This window comes from Mobula hypostoma, chromosome 5 (genome assembly GCF_963921235.1).
Source record: "Mobula hypostoma chromosome 5, sMobHyp1.1, whole genome shotgun sequence".
NCBI lineage: Eukaryota > Metazoa > Chordata > Chondrichthyes > Myliobatiformes > Myliobatidae > Mobula > Mobula hypostoma.
In genome coordinates this window covers 27,700,424-27,723,447 of record NC_086101.1, presented here as the reverse complement: position 1 = coordinate 27,723,447, position 23,024 = coordinate 27,700,424, and the positions used below count along the sequence as shown (strand labels likewise).

At 45.1% G+C, this 23,024-nt stretch overlaps 1 protein-coding gene across 1 annotated transcript in view; it reads left to right on the top strand.

Annotated features, from left to right (window-relative positions):
* LOC134346711 (complement C3-like) overlaps positions 1-23,024 on the top strand; it is a 74,212-nt gene that overhangs the window by 37,453 nt on the left and 13,735 nt on the right. The window contains exons 12-15 of the mRNA XM_063048267.1: positions 3,113-3,304; positions 4,229-4,420; positions 8,257-8,406; positions 22,755-22,884. Coding sequence (XP_062904337.1) covers positions 3,113-3,304; positions 4,229-4,420; positions 8,257-8,406; positions 22,755-22,884 — 664 coding nt within the window. The remainder of the gene's footprint in view (positions 1-3,112; positions 3,305-4,228; positions 4,421-8,256; positions 8,407-22,754; positions 22,885-23,024) is intronic.

The window sequence follows — 23,024 nt, the reverse complement described above, 5'->3', positions numbered from 1 at the left end:
GACAAACTCTCCATCACAGAATAATATTGATGAAATCACAAAGAGGGAATGTCAGTAGAGTACATTAGGACTTGGAGACTGGTACGTCACCGGAGACTCTAGCAAGTAGAGGGTGCAACGGTAGCGTAGTGGCTCATACAATGCTATTACAGGTTGGGGCGCCGGAGTTCAAAGTTCAATCTCAGCATTGTCTTTATGTCCTCCCTGTGGAATGCATGGATTTCCTCCCGGATGGTCCGGTTTCCTCCCACAGTCTAAAGACGTACCGATTAGTAGGTTCATTGGTCATTGTAAATTGTACTGTGATTAGACTAGGGTTAAATTGGGGATGTTTGCTCCACGGCTCGAAGGAGCAGAAGGCCTATTCTGTTCTGTATCTCTAAATTTGAAAATAATTCTATTAATGTACTGCGGAGGACATTCTTAGTGGTTGCATAGACTTAGCCAGTACCATCACAAGCTCAACCCACCTCACCAGAGAGGACAACTTCAAAAAGCAGTGCTCCAAAAAGGCGGCCCCATACTAAAGAGCCGTCACTACCTTGGACAAGCCTCCTTCTCTTTGCTGTCATCAGAGGGGGAGGTACAGGAGCAAGAAGATGCACACTCAATGTTTTAGGACCTGCTTCTTCTCGTTCGCCATCACTCATGAACATTGCCTCAATATTCCTCTTTTACACTGTTTATTTTGTTTTATTTCTTGTTGTAATTTATGCTCCTTCATGCCTTGCAATGTACTGCTGCTGTACAGCTCTTTGTAAAATTATACGATGTCCACAAGAATGTCCAGACATTATTTCCTGCTGCCCTGGAATGTTGTTTAATGGGATGGTGCTGATCAAGGGTCTCAGCCCAAAATATTGGCTCTTTATGCCTCTCCATAGATGCTGCCTGACCTGCTGAGCCTCTCCACCATTTTGTGGGCATTACTCTGGATTTCCAGCATCTGCAGAATCACTAGGAGGGAGGGGAGGGAATGGCAACTCAGACCATGAGAGGCCTGCGTCGGGCATTTTCATGCCTTACAAGGCGCAGATTGGAAGTCTGTGTGGGGCGCCACTCCTCACACAGACACTAGAGCAATGTGTGGTTCAGCGCCTTGCTCAAGGACGCAAACACGCTGCCACAGCTGAGGCTCGAACTAGCGACCTTCAGGTCACTAGACGAACGCCTTAACCACTTGGCTTCGTGCCCAACAAATCACTAGAGTAGATGGTATCCTTGTTATTTAAGGACATCAGTAGTCCTGGGCATCCACTGGAGCTAAGATCAGTTTGCACTGGGGAAGAGGAAACTGAGAGATTGCTCAATCATTGTGGGACATCTACTTTCAATTGAGGGTGAATGGGCAATTTCACTGAGCATTAACCTTGATTTAAAGGGTTTCCAGGATAAGGGCAATGAATTTATTGCAGATTATAATGACCATTCATCGAATTACAACATCCCATGTTCAAGGCTACGTGAACGTCATAGATTCCCCCTCAGGTTTAGGTGGTGGTGAGATGTTGAGGTTCAACCCTCTTTTGTTTCGCTATGTCTGGGGATTGCAGAGTTTCACAGACCCACCCTTTATGGCCAACACTCCAGTAATCTGGCCTCCAATTGTTTGGAGATTCTGGTAGTCCGGCGTCTGTCTCATTCATTGGTCTGAAAAGTGAGCCGGGCCCAAGCCCAGACTGTGGTCACTTTTATATTGGAGCGACCACTTGGTAGAACAGTCGTGTTCAGTCCCCAAGGGTGACCCTGTTCTTCCCATTGTCTGACACTTTAATTCCCCATCACTCTCTCTCCTGCATTCTGACCATAATGTTCAATGAAGTTTGAGGAACAGCAGCTCATCTTCTGACTGGGCATGTTGCAACCAGCTGGACTCTGAACCCAGCTCTACAAATGCAGATAACATGCTTTTTATGAGAACGGACCCATTGCTAACTTTGTCCTCAGTATGCAACAGGCAAAGGAAATTAACCTGACTTTAAATGCCCCATAACAACTAAATAATTTCACCCACTGGAGAAATTCCTTTTATTTCACACATCATTCCACCCCTTCTTCATCTCCAATATCATTTATACTAAAAAAAATTCAAAACAAACTTCACTAGGATGTTACTGGGATAGTCCAGCTTGAATTATTAGGAGAAACCTTTTTTCCCCTGAAGTGTAGGAGGCTGAGGTGTGGGTGACATAGAGCAAAGGTTCCCAACCTGGGCTGCACGGACCCCTTGGTTAATGGTAGGGGTCCATGGCATCAAAAAGGTTGGGAGCGCCTGTTATAGAGAGTTGTAAAGTCATGAAGGGCACAGTAAGGTGGATGCTCACATGCTTTCCCTGGGATAGGGGGGTCTGAACCTAGAGGGTATAGGTTTAAGATGAGAGGGAAAGGATGCAAAGTGGAGCTGAGTGACAACTTTTCCACACAGATGGTGGTGAGTAGAAGGAAAACTGGCAGAGGACATGGTAGAAGCAGGTGCATTTCAACATTAAAAAGGCATTTGGTCGGGTATATGCACAGGAAAGGTTCAGGGCCTCATGCAGGCGAATAGGAAGAGCTTGGAAGGCAGGGATGAGTTGGGCTGATGCGCCTGTTTCCATGCTGTATGACTCTATGATTCTATGACCTCCTCTGTCGTGTGGTCTCATTTGTTTCTGTCTTTCCAGGGACCAGGAGCGGAAATATTAACTGTTTCTCTTTCCTCAAATGCTGCTTGCCCAGTGAGCATCTTGTACAGCAGGGTGGCTGGTGTGGTGTGCGTTTTACACCGCTTCCAAAGCCAACATTCTACTCTATTGGGTGTTATTTGGAGGAGGGGTGTATCATACCATTTGCTGGAGAAACTCAGTGGGTCGAGCAGCATCCACAGGAGGAAAAGGAACTGTTGACGTTTCAGGTTGAAACCCGGTGTCAAGAGTCCTGAGCAGGGTTTCGATCTGAAATGTTGACAAATTCCTTTCGCCCCACGGATGCTGCTCTTACCCTCTGAGGTCCTCCAGCCGGCCGTTGGCTGCTCCAGATTCCAATATCTGCAGTCTCTCAAATCTCCTCAGGATGTATCATCCTGCCTGTAAATGTATCCCTCAACACTCACCCTGTCTTTGGTCCCTTCCAGGCCAGAGTTGGAAATACGCCCACAAATGCTGTAAAGAAACACGCAGTGGTGAAGAGACACCAGACTGCCAGAAGGAGGTATCTGCATATCAAAGTGCCCAATGCCCTCCTCTATCCAGAAGATATTATCACCGTGAACTTGACAGCTCCCGGCCTGCTTGATACTGATCATGTTCATTTCTACAACTACATGGTTGGTTCAGAAAACTTCCGGGAAAACTTTTGGTGTGCAAGTGGTCTTTAATTGTTGGGAAGCAAGAGGCGATGCCAGTACATGAGGTGATATGGGAGTTCAAAAACTTGGGAAAGATATCCAAAAGGAGGAAGGGACGTACATGTGGAGCTTGTGACACAGGGGCAAAGTTTTGGATTAGGTCAAATTCAAACAGAAGTGCACTTGTATAGAAACTTTAAAACATCTCAAATCAGTCTGATTGTAAACAAAACTGAACAGCCAACTACTTGAGAACATGTTGGGGTGGCACCAAGGTGCAGCTGCTACCAAGACATGGGTTTGACCCCATCCTTGGTGCTGTTCATGTGTGGAGATTTCCTGATCTCCCTGTGATCACGTGGGGTGTCCCCAGTAGGTCCTACATCCCAAAGGCATGCCCGCCAATGGGTTAACTGGCCCCTGTAAATTGTCCTTAGATTGTAGGTGAGAGGTCAAACCAGAGGGTGGGTTACTCAATGGAAATGTTAGGAAGATATAGAGCCATTCTGGTGAGTTAATTGGCTGTTGTCAGTTGCCCTGAGTGTGTAGGATCTGGAGGGAGTTGTCGGGAATGTCATGGAGTCATATGGAATGAATTGATCACCATAAACAAACACAGGAAACTGTAAGGGAGGTGATGTTAGCCATCTGAGAACAAATAAGGAAATAAATCATTGACGATGGTCTGTTGGGAGGGGGAAGACGCATTAACTGTATGGGCTCCATATCCTCCTGTAGTGTGGTCCTTTGCGAAGCTGATCCTAGCCTTGCTTGGACACAGTGCCCAGAATGGGAGAGGGGAAGTCAGAGTCTTGCATGGATTACAGCCGCTGTTGCAGATGTATGCCCCTGAAATTTAGAATGTGCCTGTACTCTCCTTACCTGTTGGCCTCCTTCACAAAGGTTCTTGGCAAAGGCAGAATGCTGGATTTCCAAAGAATCGAGAGGCGCCCGGAGACGTCGTTCCAGCTGACCATCACGCAGCCCATGGTGCCGTACTTCCGGATTGTGGCGTATTACCTCCTACAGAACGGCCAGAGGGAGATCATCGCCGACTCTGTTCGAGTGGAGGTCGAGAGCCTGTGTGATACCAAGGTGGATCCCACACCTGGTCTGTCATGTAGTGAACTGATAAAATAGGTTGAGCATTAAAGGCCCTGGGGCTCTGTCACAGAGGGAAAGATAAAACCTGGGCCAGATCAGGCACATTCTCAGTATAAACCATTCAACGTACACACTCACCGTAACCCATTCAATGTACACTCACCGTAACCCATTCAATGTACATTCACCGTAACCCATTCAATGTACAGTCTCACTGTAACCCATTCAATACACTCTCACCGTAACCCATTCGATACACTCTCACCGTAACTCATTCAATACACTCTCACTGTAACCATTCAGTGTACGCTCACACTGTAACCCATTCAATGTACACCACCGTATCTCATTCAATACACTCTCACCGTAATCCATTTAATACACACTCTCACCGTAACCCATTCAATACACTCTCACCGTAACCCATTCAATGTACAGTCTCACCGTAACTCATTCAATGTACACCTCCTCCGTAACTCATTCAATACACTCTCACTGTAACCCATTCAATACACTCTCACCGTAACCCATTCAATGTACAGTCTCACCGTAACCCATTCAATGTACACCTCCTCCGTAACTCATTCAATACACTCTCACCGTAACCCATTCAATACACTCTCACCGTAACCCATTCAATACACTCTCACCGTAACCCATTCAATGTACAGTCTCACCGTAACCCATTCAATGTACACCTCCTCCGTAACTCATTCAATACACTCTCACTGTAACCCATTCAGTGTACACTCACACTGTAACCCATTCAATGTACACCCCCACCGTAACCCATTCGATACACTCTCACCGTAACCCATTTAATACACACTCTCACCGTAACCCATTCAATACACTCTCACCGTAACCCATTCAATACACTCTCACCGTAACCCATTCAATGTACACCTCCTCTGTAACTCATTCAATACACACTCACCGTAACTCATTCAATACACTCTCACTGTAACCCATTCAATGTACACCCCCACCTTAACCCATTCAATACACTCTCACTGTAACCCATTCAGTGTACACCACCGTATCTCATTCAATACACTCTCACTGTAACCCATTTAATACATACTCTCAGCGTAACCCATTCAATACACTCTCACTGTAACCCATTCAATATACACTCACCGTAAACCATTCAATACATTCTCACCGTAACCCATTCAATACACGCTATTCACCGTAACCCATTCAATGTACACTCTCACCGTAATCCATTCAATGTTCACTCTCACCGTAACCCATTAAATACACACTCTCACCATAACCCATTCAATGTACACTCTCGCTATAACCCATTCAATGTATACTCACACCGTAACCCATTCAATACACTCTCACTGTAACCCATTCAATACACTCTCACCATACCCATTCAATACACACCCTCCCGTAACCCATTCAATGCACTCTAACCGTAACGCATTCAACACACTCCCACTGTAACCCATTCAATACACTCTCACCGTAACCCATTCAATACACTCTCACCGTAACCCATTTAATACACACTCTCACCGTAACCCATTCAATACACTCTCACCGTAACCCATTCAATACACTCTCACTGTAACCCATTCAATGTACACTCACCGTAACCCATTCAATACACTCTCACCATAACCCATTCAATGTACACTCTCACAGTAACCCATTCAATGTATACTCATACCGTAACCCATTCAATACACTCTCACTGTAACCCATTCAATACACTCTCACCGTAACCCATTTAATACACACTCTCACCGTAACCCATTCAATACACTCTCACCGTAACCCATTCAATACACTCTCACTGTAACCCATTCAATGTACACTCACCGTAACCCATTCAATACACTCTCACCATAACCCATTCAATGTACACTCTCACAGTAACCCATTCAATGTATACTCATACCGTAACCCATTCGATACACTCTCACTGTAACCCATTCAATACACTCTCGCCGTACCCATTCAATACACACCCCCCCGTAACCCATTCAATGCACTCTAACCGTAACCCATTCAATACACTCTCACTGTAACCCATTCAATACACTCTCACCATACCCATTCAATACACACCCTCCCGTAACCCATTCAATGCACTCTAACCGTAACGCATTCAACACACTCCCACTGTAACCCATTCAATACACTCTCACCGTAACCCATTCAATACACTCTCACCGTAACCCATTTAATACACACTCTCACCGTAACCCATTCAATACACTCTCACCGTAACCCATTCAATACACTCTCACTGTAACCCATTCAATGTACACTCACCGTAACCCATTCAATACACTCTCACCATAACCCATTCAATGTACACTCTCACAGTAACCCATTCAATGTATACTCATACCGTAACCCATTCAATACACTCTCACTGTAACCCATTCAATACACTCTCGCCGTACCCATTCAATACACACCCCCCCGTAACCCATTCAATGCACTCTAACCGTAACGCATTCAACACACTCCCACCGTAACCCATTCAATACACTCTCACCGTAACCCATTCAATGTACACTCTCAGCGTAACCCATTCAAGACACTCTCACCATAACCCATTCAATGTATACTCACACCGTAACCCATTCAATACACTCTCACTGTAACCCATTCAATACACACTCTCACCGTAATCCATTCAATGTTCACTCTCACCGTAACCCATTCAAAACACTCTCAGCATAACCCATTCAATGTACACTCTCACTATAACCCATTCAATGTATACTCACACTGTAACCCATTCAATACACTCTCACCGTAACCCATTCAATACACTCTCACTGTAACCCATTCAATACACTCTCACCATAACCCATTCAATGCACTCTCACCGTAACCCATTCAATGTACACCTCCTCCGTAACTCATTCAATACATTCTCACTGTAACCCATTCAATGTACACTTTCACAGTAACCCATTCAATACACTCTCACTGTAACCCATTCAATACACTCTCACTGTAACCCATTCAATGTACACTCTCACTGCAACCCATTAAATACACTCTCACCGTAACCCATTAAATACACTCTCACCATAACCCATTCAATACACTCTCACCGTAACCCATTCAATACATTCTCACTGTAATCCATTCAATGTACACTCTCACAGTAACCCACTCACCGCACACCCTCATCGTCACCCATTCCCCGTGTGCAGTTACCGTCACCCATTCACCGCACATCCTCATCATTACCCATTCACCGTCACCCATTCACCGCACACCCTCATCTTCACCCATTCACCGTGTGCAGTCACCGTCACCCATTCACCGCACATCCTCATCATTACCCATTCACCGTCACCCATTCACCGCACACCCTCATCATCACCCATTCACCATGTGCAGTCACCGTCACCCATTCACCATGTGCAGTCACCGTCACCCATTCACCACACACCCTCATCATCACCCATTCACCGTGTGCAGTCACCGCCACCCATTCACTGCATTCCCTCATCATCACCCATTCACCGTGTGTAGTCACCGTCACCCATTCACCATGTGCCGTCACTGTCACCCATTCACCGCACACCCTCACTGTCAACCATTCCCAGTGCGCTCTCACTGTCACCCATTCTCTGTGTACCATCACTGTCACCCATTCACCACATGCTGTCACCCTAATCAATTCACCACTCTCTCTGGCCATCCCCATTCTCTGCATACTCCGTTGTAACCCATTAATCGGGAAGTGTGGCCTGATTTGAGAGCTGGCATTGACTGATCCTGAACGTGTACAACCACTCCCATTCTGAAGCTCACTGCTGCCTCTTTCGGCTTGTGCCTCCCAGTTTCAGATACTCTCGGTGGAATACGAGGAAGGGCCAGATCCGCAGCTTCTCCTGTCAGCTCTCTCTTACAGTCCCGCCGAGATGTTTGTCCAGGCCACAGATGTCAGTCTGAAGACGTTGCATGTGGACGACTCTATCAGCCCTCGGATGGTGAGCACTTTCTATCAGCACTTGTCCACAGTGGAACCAGTGGGCCTGTATCTCAGAACCCTTTGCTGAATTGGTGCAGCTGAACAAGGTGTGTGTGCTGTCAACTGACAGCCTCCAAGGTCAATAAAGGATGATTCACCTGCCTGCTCTCCACCAATAGGATCATAACCTTTGCCATAGGCCTTGCAGGCTTCTGTGCCTCAATGACCCAGACAGCCACGTTGCCTGGAGTCAGGGCTTTGTGCTTTGACTCTTGGCAGGGTCACCCACACCAAACAGGTCAAAGGACAGAGGCCAGATCAAGTGATCCACCGGTCAGTCATTCAGCTCCGGGCTAAAAACCTGACTGGTAAAGCAAGATTGTTACAGAAACAGCAACACAGTGTCATTCTGCATCTGCGTGTGATGGTATTCCCGAGTCTCTGCCCGGGACTTGTGTGACCGACTGTAGTGAAAACCGAGAGGAAGCTGCAGGCACGAGGAAGGAAACCCTGAACACCACCAAGACCAGGACCAAAATAAAGGGTGATTCACCTGCCTGCTCTCCTCCAAGAGAATCATAACCTTACCATAGGCTTTGCAGGCTGGTGTGTCTCAATAACCCAGAGAGTCATGTTGGTTTTGATGGCCAAGAACAGACAGCAATGGAGGATGTTCATTGCTACCTTAAACACCAGCAACTAAACAGGCAGTGAGAAGAACCTGGCTGCTCTGCCACCAAGGTTTTTAGAATATACGGCCACCCTTCCCCACAGGGTAGTACAGCACAGAAACAGGCTCTTCAGCCCACCATACCTATACTGACCCTCATGCCTGTCTGTACTAATCCCACTTTCTGCATTGGTTCCACGTCCCCTGTGCCCCGCTCATTCAAGTAACTGCCCCAACACCTCATAAGTGTTGTGACTGTTCCTGCCTCCACAGCCTCCTATGGCAGATCATTCCAGATACCGTTTGCTCCTCTGATTCTCTTTTAAACCTCCTCCCTCTCACCTTAAACATATGCCCCCTGGTTTTCAAAGAACATAGAATAGTACAGCACAGTACAGGCCCTTCGGCCCACAATGTCGTGCCGACCCTCAAACCCTGCCTCCCATATAAGCCCCCACCTTAAATTCCTCCATATACCTGTCTAGTAGTCTCTTAAACTGCACTAGTGTATCTGCCTCCACCACTGACTCAGGCAGTGCATTCCACGCACCAACCACTCTCTGAGTAAAAAAACTTCCTCTAATATCCCCCTTGAACTTCCCACCCCTTACCTTAAAGCCATGTCCTCTTGTATTGAGCAGTGGTGCCCTGGGGAAGAGGCGCTGGCTATCCACTCTATCTATTCCTCTTATTATCTTGTACACCTCTATCATGTCTCCTCTCATCCTCCTTCTCTCCAAAGAGTAAAGCCCTAGCTCCCTTAATCTCTGATCATAATGCATACTGTCTAAACCAGGCAGCATCCTGGTAAATCTCCTCTGTACCCTTTCCAATGCTTCCACATCCTTCCTATAGTGAGGTGACCAGAACTGGACACAGTACTCCAAGTGTGGCCTAACCAGAGTTTTATAGAGCTGCATCATTACGTCGCGACTCTTAAACTCTATCCCTCGACTTATGAAAGCTAACACCCCGTAAGCTTTCTTAACTACCCTATCCACCTGTGAGGCAACTTTCAGGGATCTGTGGACATGTACCCCGCGATCCCTCTGCTCCTCCATACTACCAAGCATCCTGCCATTTACTTTGTACTCTGCCTTGGAGTTTGTCCTTCCAAAGTGTACCACCTCACACTTCTCTGGGTTGAACTCCATCTGCCACTTCTCAGACCACTCCTGCATCCTATCAATGTCTCTCTGCAATCTTTGACAATCCTCTACACTATCTACAACACCGCCATCCTTTGTGTCATCTGCAAACTTGCCAACCCACCCTTCTACCCCCACATCCAGGTCGTTAATAAAAATCATGAAAAGTGGAGGTCCCTGAACAGATCCTTGTGGGACACCACTAGTCACAATCCTACAATCTGAATGTACTCCCTCCACCATGACCCTCTGCCTTCTGCAGGCAAGCCAATTCTGAATCCACCTGGCCAAATTTCCCTGGATCCCATGCCTTCTAACTTTCTGAATAAGGCTACTGTGTGGAACCTTGTCAAATGCCTTACTAAAATCCATATAGATCACATCCACTACACTACCCTCATCTATATGCCTGGTCACCTCCTCAAAGAACTCTATCAGGCTTGTTAGACACGATCTGCCCTTCACAAAGCCATGCTGACTGTCCCTGATCAGACCATGATTCTCTAAATGCCTATAGATCCTATCTCTAAGAATCTTTTCCAACAGCTTTCCCACCACAGATGTAAGGCTCACTGGTCTATAATTACCTGAACTATCCCTACTATCTTTTTTGAACAAGGGGACAACATTCTCCTCCCTCCAATCCTCTGGTACCATTCCGGTGGACAACGAGGACATAAAGATCCTAGCCAGAGGCTCAGCAATCTCCTCTCTCGCCTCGTGGAGCAGTCTGGGGAATATTCCATCAGGCCCTGGGGACTTATCTGTCCTAATGTATTTTAACAACTCCAACACCTCCCCTCCCTTAATATCAACATGCTCCAGAACATCAACCTCACTCATATTGTCCTCACCATCATCAAGTTCCCTCTCATTGGTGAATACCGAAGAGAAGTATTCATTGAGGACCTCGCTCCCTTCCACAGCCTCCAGGTACATCTTCCCATCTTTATCTCTAATCGGTCCTACCTTCACTCCTGTCATCCTTTTTTCTTCACATAATTGAAGAATGCCTTGGGGTCTTCCTTTACCCTACTCGCCAAGGCCTTCTCATGCCCCCTTCTTGCTCTTCTCAGCCCCTTCTTAAGCTCCTTTCTTGCTTCCCTATATTCCTCAATAGACCCATCTGATCCTTGCTTCCTAAACCTCACGTATGCTGCCTTCCTCCACCTGACTAGATGTTCCACCTCACTTGTCAGCCATGGTTCCTTCACCCTACCACTCTTTATCTTCCTCACTGGGAGAAATTTATCCCTAACATCCCGCAAGAGATCTCTAAACATTGACCACATGTCCATAGTACATTTCCCTGCAAAAACATCATCCCAATTCACACCCGCAAGTTCTAGCCTTGTAGCCTCATAATTTGCCTTTTTCCAATTAAAAATTTTCCTGTCCTCTCTGATTCTATCCTTTTCCATGATGATGCTAAAGGCCAGGGAGCGGTGGTCGCTGTCCCCCAGATGCTCACCCACTGAGAGATCCCCTGCCCCTGGAAACTGTCTCTGGCTATCCACCATTATCATATTATGACACTGACCCCTGAGGGTTCCTTTACCTTATCTATCCACCATAGATATCACGCCACAAACAAGAGAAAATCTCCAGATGCTGGAAATCCGAGCAACACACAGAAAATGCTGGAGGAACTCAGCAGTCCAGGCAGCATCTGTAGAAAAGAGTACAGTTGACGTTTCAGGCCAAAATGCTTTGGCAGGACTTCCTCTGGGCTCTCTCCAATGACAACACATCCTTTCTGAGATATGAGGCCCGAAATTGTTGACAATACTACTCCAAATGTGACCTGACTAGTGTCTTATAAAGGCTCAGCATTATCTCTTTGCTTTTATATTCTATTCCCCTTGAAATAAATGCCAACATTACATTTGTCTTCTTTACCACAGACTCAACCTGTAAATTAACCTTCTGGGAGTCTTGCACGAGGACTCTTAAGACCCCCTGCACCTCTGATGTTTGAACCTTCTCCCCATTTAGATAATAGTCTACACTCTTGGTCCTTTTTCCAAAATGCATTATCATACATTTCCCAACACTGTATTCCATCTGCCACTTTTATGCCCATTCTTCCAGTTTGTCTAAGTCCTGCTGCCATCACATTGCTTCCTCAGCACTTCCTACCCCTCCACCTATCTTCATATCATCCACAAACTTTGTCACAAAGCCATCAATTCCACTATAAATCATTGACAAATAATGTGCAAAGTAGTGGTCCCAATACTGACCCCTGAGGAACACCGCTAGTTACCAGCAGCCAACCAGAAAACACAGAAACATAGAAAATAGGTGCAGGAGTAGGCTATTCGGCCCTTCGAGCCTGCACCGCCATTCAGTACGATTATGGCTGATCATCCAACTCAGAACCCTGTACCTGCTTTCTCTCCATACCCTCTGATCCCTTTAGACACAAGGGCCTTATCTAACTCCTTCTTAAATATAGCCAATGAACTGGCCTCAACTGTTTCCTGTGGCAGAGAATTCCACAGATTCACCACTCTCTGTGTGAAGAAGTTTTTCCTCATCTTGGTCCTAAAAGGCTTCCCGTTATCCTCAAACTGTGACCTGTCGTTCTGGACTTACCCAACATCGGGAGCAATCTTCCTACATCTAGCCTATCCAATCCCTTTAGAATTTTATATGTTTCAATAAGATCCCCCCCCAATCTTCTAAATTCCAGAGAGTATAAGCCTAGCCGATCCAGTCTTTCATCATATGAAAGTCCTGCCATCCCAGGAATCAATCTGGTGAATCTTCTTTGTACTCCCTGTATGGCAAGAATGTCTTTCTTCAGATTAGGGGACCAAAACTGCACACAATGCTCTAGGTGTGGTCTCACCAAGGCTTTGTACAACTGCAGCAGTACCTCCCTGCTCCTGTACTCGAATCCTCTCGCTATAAATGCCAGCATACCACTCGCCTTTTTCACCGCCTGCTGTACCTGCATGCCCACTTTCAATGACTAGTATACAATGACACCCAGGTCTCGTTGCACAGCTCCTTTTCCTAATCGGCCACCATTCAGATAATAATGTTTTCCCATTCTTGTCATCAAAGTGGATAACCTCACATTTATCCACATTAAATTGCATACGTCCTGAATTTGCCCTCTCACCTAACCTATCCAAGTCACCCTGCATCCTCTTAGCATCCTCCTCACAACTAACACTGCCGCCCAGCTTCGTGTCATCCGCAAACTTGGAGATGCTGCATTTAATTCTCTTGTCTAAGTCATTAATATATATTGTAAACAACTGGGGTCCCAGCACTGAGCCTTGCGGTACCCCACTAGTCACTGCCTGCCATTCTGAAAAGGCCCCTTTTATTCCCACTTACAGCCTCCTGTCTGTCAGCCATTCCACTATCCATCCTAATATTGTTCCTGTAATACCATAGGATTTTATCTTGTTAAGCAGCCTCATGAGTGGCACCTCAGCTGCAAATCCAAATAATTGACATCAGCTGCCTCTCCTTGACCCTGCTTGTTACTTCCTCCAAGAATTCTAATAGATTTGTTAGGCAAGATTTCCCTTGACAGAAACCATGCTGATTTTATCATTGGTCTCCAAGTACCCTGAAGCCTCATCCTTAATAATAGACTCCAACATTTTCCCAACCATTGAGGTTAGGCTATTTCCTTTCTTTTTCTTTCCTCCTTTCTTAAAGAGTGAAGTGACATTTGCAATCTTCTAGTCCCCAGGACCATGTGATTCTTGAGAAGATCATGATGAATGCATTTGTCACCTCTTCAGCTACTTCTCTCAGAACTCTGGGATTTGGTCCATCTGCCTCTGGTGACTTATCCACCTTAAGACCTTTGAGTTTGCCGAGCACTTTTTCATTTGTAATAACAATGGCACTCACTCCTGCTCCCTGATACTCACAGACCTCTGGCACACTGCTGGTGTGTTCCCCAGTGAAGACAGATGCAAAGTACCTTTAAATTCATCTGCCATTTATTTGTCTCCCATTTCTACCTCACCAGCATCATTTTCCAGTGGTCCAATATCAACTCTCACCTCCCTTTTACTCTTTAACACCTGAAAAATCATTTGGTATCCTGCTTTATATTATTGACTAGTCTGTCCTCATATTTCATCTTTTCCCTTCTTAAAGCTTTCTTAGTTGCCTTTTGTTGGATTTTAAAAGCTTCCCAATCATCCAACTTCCCACTCAACTTTTCTACCTTATATGCCCTTTCCTTGGACTTTATGCAGTCCTTAACTTCCTTCATCAGCCACGGTTGCCTACCACTGACATTTGAGAACCTGTTCTTCTGTGGGACATATCTATCCTGCGTCATGTGAACTATTCCCAGAAACTTCAGCCATCTCTGCTCTGATGTCGTCCCTGCCAGTATCCTCCTCCAATCCACCTGGGCAAGCTCCTCTCTCATGCCTCTGTAATTCCCTTTATTCCATCTCTGTCATGTCCATAAAGCCATAAGGCACAGAAGCAGAATTAGGCCATTCAACTTATCAAGTCTGCTCTGCTACTTAATCATAGCTGATTTATGTTCCTTCTGAAACCTGTTCTCCTGCCTTCCCCTTGTAACTTTTGACATCTTTACCGATCGAGAACCTATCAACCTCCGCTTTAATTGTACTCAATGACTAGCTCTTCGCAGCTGTAGTGGGCAATGAATTCCACAGATACCACCTTCTAACGAAAGAAGTTCTTCCTCATCTGAAGGAATGAACTTCTATTCGGAGGTTTTGTCCTTTGGTCCCAGACTCTTCCACTATTGGAAACATTCTGTGCACGGTTACTGTATCTAGGTCTTTCAATATTCAGTAGGTTTCAGTGAGATATTCCCCCCCCCCCCCATTCTTCTAAACTCCAGTGAATACGTGCCCAAATTAGTTTTGTGGGTTAACCCTTTCATTCTGGATCATTCTTGTTGAACCTCCTCTGGACCAGCTCCAGTGTCAGCACACCCTTTCTTAGACATGAGGACCAAAACGGGTCACCATACTCCAAATATCACATCTAAGTCTCCTTCACTTCAGGGGAAACAGACCCAGCCTATACAATTTCTCCTTATAACTCAAGCCCTCCAGTCTAGGAAACATCCTTCGGAATCTTTTCTGAACCTTCTTTATCATATTGTTCCTACAGAGTGGTGACCAGAACTGCACATAATACTCCAATGTCTTGTACATGTAAAATGACATCCCGCTCTTGTAGTACCCACTAATGGGTATTTATTACATCAAGGCCAGTGAGGGGCAAAGTGTGGTGTGGTAGAGTAGGGGTGTAGCATTGTAGCCTCAGCTTTTACTGTAGTGGGATAAGTTCCTTCCAAACCTTTTGTTTGTCTTACTTGGTGCCTGGGTCTATTTTCACTCCTTTCACTTTCCCCCCTCTATCTCTACTATCCTTTTTGATTTCCTGCCAATCCTCACAGGGAAACAAGGAATTAAGAACAGGAGTAGGCCACTTGGTCCCTCAAATCTGCCCCAATATTATTCAATATAACCTTGGCAGATCTATACTTGCCTCAACTCCTCATTCGTGCCCGTTCTCCACAGGCCTGGATTTGCCACTTTTTCAAATATTTATCCATCTCCACTAGAAATTTAACCATGGATCCGGCCTCCATTGCACTAGATAATAATGGTAAATTGGATCAGCAAGTTTGCTGATGACACTAAGATTGGAGGCGTTGTGGACAGTGAGGAAGGCTTTCAAAGCTTGCAGAGGGATCTGGACCAACTGGAAAAATGGGCCAGAAAACGGCAGATGGAATTTAAGCCAGAAGTGTAAGGTGTTGCATTTTAGAAGGACAAATCAAGGTAGGACATACACAGTAAATGGTAGGGCACTGAGGAGTGCGGAGGAACAAAAAGATCTGGGAGTTCAGATACATAATTCCCCGTCAGAGTGGCATTACAGGTAGACAGGGTTGTAAAGAAGGCTTTTGGCATCCTGGCATTCATAAATCAGAGTATTGAGTATAGGAGTTGGGATGTTATGGGGAGGTTGTATAAGACATTGGTGAGGCCAAATTTGGAGTATTGTGCGCAGTGCTGGTCACCTAACTGTAAGAAGGATATCAGTAAGATTGAACGAGTGCAGAAAAGATTTACTAGGATGTTGCCGGGTCTTCAGGAGTTGAGTTACAGGGAAGGATTGAACAGGTTGGGACTTTATTCCTTGGAGCGTAGAAGAATGAGGGGGGATTTGATCGAGGTTTACAAAATTATGAGGTGTATAGACAGAATAAGTGTGAATAGACTCTTTCCACTTAGATTAGGAGAGATAAATATGAGAGGACATGGTTTTAAAGTGAAAGGGGGAAGGTTTAGGGGGAACATTAGGGGGAACTTCTTCACTCAGAGAGTGGTGGGAGTGTGGAACGAGCTGCCACCTGACATGGTAAATGCAGGCTCACTCTCAAGTTTTAAGAATAAATTGGATAGATACATGAATGGGAGAGGTCTGGAGGGTTATGGACTGGGTGCAGGTCAATGGGACTAGCGGAATAATGTTTCGGCACAGACTAGAAGGGCCGAAAGGCCTGATTTCTGTGCTGCAGTGTTCTATGGTTCTATGGTTCTAGGAGATAGACAATTTCAGACATTCTCTATTCACTGAAAGAAAAAAAGTCAACACATCTCAGTTTCTAATGACCAACCTCTAATCTTGTAGCTATGTCCCCTTGTTCGAGACTCTGCCATTGCTGGAGACACCACAGCATATACTCTGTCAACAGATACAAAATACTGGAGGAACTCTGCAGGTCAGACAGCATGCATGGAGGGAAATAAACAGATGACCCGTTGGCCCTGAGGCATCAAATTTTATTTCCTTATATGCTGATGCTATCTGATCTGTTGAGAGCCTCCAGCATTTTGTCTGTGTTTCCCAAGATTTCCAGCAAAATCTCTTGTGCTCTGACAAATCTACTCGAACCTAAGCTCCAAACTCATAGGACAATGCTCTCATCCCATGAATTGGCTTGGTGAATCTCTTTTGGACTACTTCCAATGCAACTGTAGGGCAGGGAACCCTTGAGTTACAAGAGCTAATTAACTTAAAGTTGTGAGCAAGTAACATCATTGCTTTCGTCATGACCTGACAAGCCCTCAGTACCATTCCTCCACATAACTCTGCTCTTTTCACACATCATCAAGCCTCCACTCAAACAATCTGACCTTTAATGCTGTTTCCTTGCCCATCAATCCATTGGAAACACTCATACCCCTCCTTTCATGAACCCCTTGTAGGTTTTTCCCAGTGGCTCCAGTTTCCTCCCACATCTGAGTTGGTGGGGCAGTTGGCCTCTGTCAATTACCCCTAGTGTAGGGAGGATCACAGGAAAAATTGGGAGGGGGCTGTGAACCAGGAACCCTAGTTACTGTGTCACCACACCACTACAATCAGTTGGTAAAATTATCTTGTGCTAAGAGGAGTTTAGAACATCAAGAGATATAAAGCGTACAAGTTCCCGAGAGAGCAGGAAAGAGTAGGAAGTGAGAATATGTTGAAGAGCCTCCATCTCAGCCTTGTTCCTGGGGTTAGAACTCAATGGGGGCAAGTGGGAGTGGAGTTTAAACCAGACAAGTGTGGTGTTACACTTACTGAGGGGGAAGTATACAGTTCACGGCAGGACCTTCAGGAGCACTGATGGAGAGAGGGATTGGGGTGCAAGTCTATAGCTCTTTGAAAGTGATAACACAGGTAGTTAGAGTGTAAAGATGCACACGGCATGCTTTTGGTCATCAGTCAAGGTGTTGTGTATAAACAACAGAATGGGAAATTATGTTTCAGTTGTATAAAACTTTGATAAGGCCATATTTGCCATAGTTCTGGTTGCCACATTACAGGAAGGGTGAGGAGGCTTTGGAGAGAGTGCAGAAGAGGTTCTCCAGGATGTTGCCTGGATGAGAGATTATTTGCTACAAAGAGAAAATTAACTACAAATTTGGAGTTTTCCTCTGGAGCGTTGGTGGTTGTGGGGTGACTCAAGAGAAGTTTATAATGAGATATGGATAGGGCAGATAGAGTCCTTTCCCTGGGTGAAATGTCATAGCTCTCAGGTGAGAGAGGGAACACAGTGGTGTGGTGGCTAGCATAAAGCTTTACAGTGTCTGTGATCAGGATTGCAGTTGTCTCTAAGGAGTTTGTACGTTCTTCCCATGACCACGTGGATTTCCTCTGGGTGTTCCAGTTTCCTCCCACATTCAAAAGCTGCATTAACAAGGGTTCATTGGTGCCAGAAGCACTGCAAGGCTTGTAGTTTGTTCCCAGCACATCTTTGAACTGTCGGGCGTTCACATAAATTTCACGTTTCAGAATCAGAATCTCGTTTAATATCACCGGCACATATCCATAAGACCATAAGACCATAACACAAAGGCGCAGAAGTCGGCCATTTGACCCATCGAGTCTGCTCCAGCATTTTATCATGAGCTGATCCATTCTCCCATTTAGTCCCACAATAGTCATGGCATTTATCATTATGTGGCCGCAGAACATTGCAATACATAATAATAAAGACTCTTAAGTTTCACTATGAAGTACATATATATATTTAAAAAGTTAAATTAAATAAGTAGTGCAAAAAGAAAAAAAATTAGTGAGGTAGTGTTCATGGGTTCAATGGCCATTCGGACATCTGGGGAAGAATCATTGACTGTGTGCCTTTAGGCTCCTGTACCTCCTTCCTGATGGTGGTAATGAGGCAATATTATTTTACACAGAGAATGGTAGGTGCCTGGAACATACTGCAAGGGAAGTGCTGGACAGATTTGATAGAAATGTTTAAGAAATATTTAGACAGAGACAGGGTGGATAGGCTGATAGGATTAATTTAATTTGACATCATGGTCTGCACAGACATGATGGGCCAAAGGGCCTGTTCCTGTGCTACACTATTCTGTGTAAGACTGAGATCTCTTACCCTATCTCTGTGCTGGAGGACACTACAAATCATGTCCACAAGCCTATTAGCACAGTAATGTGAGTTCCAATCCCACTACGGCAAATAGGAATTTTAAATCAGAAATTAAAAAGATTGTATCTTGAAATAGTTAACTGGCTTAAAAAACCCAACAAGTCCTTCAGGAAAGGAAATTCGGCGTTTTTACTGATCAGCCCAGTGCATACCTCCACTCCCTTGATATTGTCTGAGATCGAAGCCACTCGTTCATGCGAAATCCCTGCCATTAACAGCACCTATCACTGGCTCTGTGAAACAGTCTTCCTCATGTCACTCTTTGTCCTCCTGCCTGTCAACTTCAACTTGCACCCTCCAGTTCAGGAATAACAACTAGGCACCCAGCAAAGTTTGAGGAGTTTGTGATAAGGGTTCCAAAGTTCTTTTGTTATCAAAGTATTCAACTCTGAAATTCTTTCCCTCCAGAGCTAAGAAAGAAAAGAACAGAAGCACGATCATCGACCCCCAAATCCTTCCTCCCTGCACAAAAAAACTGAACAGGCACAACAACCCCCAAATCCCCCTCCCCGCACAAAAAAACTGAACAGGCACAACAACCCCCAAATCCCCCTCCCCGCACAAAAAAACTGAACAGGCACATCAACCCCTAAATCCCTCCTCCCTGCACAAAAAAACTGAACAGGCACAACAACCCCCAAATCCCCCTCCCCACACAAAAAAACTGAACAGGCACAACAACCCCCAAATCCCCCTCCCCGCACAAAAAAACTGAACAGGCACAACAATCCCCAAATCCCCCTCCCCGCACAAAAAAACTGAACAGGCACATCAACCCCCAAATCCCCCTCCCCGCACAAAAAAACTGAACAGGCACAACAACCCCCAAATCCCCCTCCCCGCACAAAAAAACTGAACGGGCACATCAACCCCCAAATCCCCCTCCCTGCACCAAAAAAATAAACAGGCACATCAACCCCCAAATCCCCCTCCCCGCACAAAAAAAGATGAGAATGATCAGGTAAAAAACACAGAACATATAAAAAAAAGTGAAAAACAATTCATAGTCCAAGTCCATATCCAAAAAGCAGAAAATCTGGGTACCATTCTCTGGGCACAGCAGCCAGCCTTTCCCTCTCCAGCAGAGTGATCCCACCAGCGATCAAAAGGCAGTCTCCCCTTTCTTTGGTAGCAGAGCGATCCCACCAATGATCAAAAGGCAGTGTCCCCTCTCCAGTAGCAGAGCGATCCCACCAGCGATCAAAAGGCAGCAGAGTGATCCCACCAGTGATCAAAAGGCAGCAGAGTGATCCCACCAGTGATCAAAAGGCAGTCTCCCCTCTTCGGTAGCAGAGCGATCCCACCAGTGATCAAAAGGCAGTGTCCCCTCTCCAGTAGCAGAGCGATCCCACCAATGATCAAAAGGCAGCAGAGCGATCCCACCAGCGATCAAAAGGCAGCAGAGCGATCCCACCAGCGATCAAAAGGCAGCAGAGCGATCCCACCAATGATCAAAAGGCAGTGTCCCCTCTCCAGTAGCAGAGCGATCCCACCAGCGATCAAAAGGCAGCAGAGTGATCCCACCAGTGATCAAAAGGCAGCAGAGCGATCCCACCAGTGATCAAAAGGCAGTCTCCCCTCTTCGGTAGCAGAGCGATCCCACCAGTGATCAAAAGGCAGTCTCCCATCTCTGGTAGCAGAGCAATCCCACCAGGGATGTTAATTAGTTCACAAACAAGAGATGGAGATGCTGGAAATCCAAGCAACACACGCAAAATGCTGGAGGAACTCAGCAGGCCAGGCAGCATCCATGGAAAAATGGGGAAAAAATTGCAGTGTCCAGATGTGCAAAGCTGATAGAGACCCAGCCGCACAGACTCAACCATGTAATTGCTGCCAAAAGTGTCTACTAAATACTGACTTGAAAGGGGTGAATACTTATGCGTTCAATTATTTTGTGTTTTATATTTGAACTTAATTTAGATCACTTTGTAGAGATTTGTTTTCACTTTGACACGAAAGTCTCTTTTTGTTGATCAATGTCATAAAAAGCTAAATTAAATCCACTGTGATTCAATGTTGTAAAAAAAAACCATAAAAACTTCCAAAGTGGGTGAATACATTTTATAGGCACTGTATACCTTAAGGCCTTATGGTCTTATGTTTATGGTCCTTGGTACACCACTCACAGCCGCAGATGAAAGGACTAGTTCTCCTGTCTATTACACATATCGAGTACTTTCGCACCACATACCCGATGACACCATGTAACCTATGTGATCGAGCTGTTTACCATGTTCTTAATTATCCACCTGCTTTTGTGAAACTGGAGGCATATTATGGTAATGTTTGCTTGTTCTAAAACCCAGCATGTCCTGAATGACCACAAGGACATGTAAGATTTTTCAATAAGCTGACATTACCACACCATTGTAACAATATAGGCTGCATATATCACAAAGGTTTAATAAAATAAAGTCAAATATAGTGCCTTGGAAAAAGTATTCATCCCCCAACCCTTTGTTCACATAAAAGAGTATTACAACCAGGGATTTTGGTCAATTTAACATTTATTTGTGAATCACGTGCTCCTTTTTTCACAGTAGAGCCCAAAAAACAGGGAGGATTGTAAACATGAAAACCAAAAATCAAAAAACTGAAATGTCAGCAGTTCAGAAATATTCATCCCCCTTTTCTCAGTACTTAGTTGAACCACGTCTCACAGCTGTTACAGCTGGTAGTCTTCTTGGATCAGTCTCTATTAGCTTTGCACCACGTGATGGAACAAGATTTGCTCATTCCTCTTTGCAAAATTGCTCAAGCTGTGCCAGGTTAGGTGGACAGCAATCTCAAGGTCTTGCCAGAGGTGTCTGATCAGGTTAAAGTCAGGATTCTGAGTGGGCCACTCAGGGACATCAATTCTCTTCATTTGAAACCACACCATGGTTGCTCTGACAATCTGCTTTGATGAACTTCCTTCCCAGTTTAAACTTTCTGGCAGCAGCTCGCAGGTTTTTATCCAGCATCTCCCTCTATTTAGCAGCATTCATCTTCCCATTAATTCTGACCGGATATCCAGTCCCTGCTGCAGAAAAGCATCCCCATTGCATGATGCTATCTCCACTATACTTTACAATAGGGATGGTGTCATATGGATAATTTGCGGTATTAAATTAATGCCACACATGCCACTTAGTGTTGAAACCAAGAAGTTCCACTTTTGTCTCATCTAGAAGACCTTCTTCACATCTTTAGATCTATCAACCTCTGCCTTAAGTAAACCCAATGACTTTGCCTCTACAGCTGTCTGTGGCAACCAGTTCCACAGATTCACCATTTTTTAACTTTTTGTAAATTGTTGACAGGTTTTGGAATTTTTCTTTTGATTTCCCATGATGCACAATGTTTTGTAGGTTAGAAAAGGAGACAGTAAAATGAAAACAATTGTGGGGGCTGAATACTTTTTCAAGGCACTGTATATGATATTATTACTTTAGATGGATTGCACAGTTCTTGTCCTCCACATTATCCAAAAGGAGGAAAGGGTCGTGTTAAACTCTCCTGTGTGGAGGAAGTGTTCTATATCTTGCCAAAGTGTTCTCTGTGTGAAACTCTCAACTTGTTATTTGGTTCAGGTGTTTGAAGACCTGGATTCCACTGATATCGGTTTATCATCTGGAAGCGGGAACAACACCTCCAGTGTCTTCAGGGATTCCGGACTATTCGTCTTCTCTGATTTAATGAAACCACCTTCTGAGTCACCTAGTAAGTGAAAGTAAATGCCTCAGCAGATTGTCAATGTAAGTGACACCAGAGTGACTGGGGAATGAATTGTTAATGATATTTCCATTGCTAATTGTAACCAGATACACATTGTTAATCACATTTTTAACAAATCCACCCGG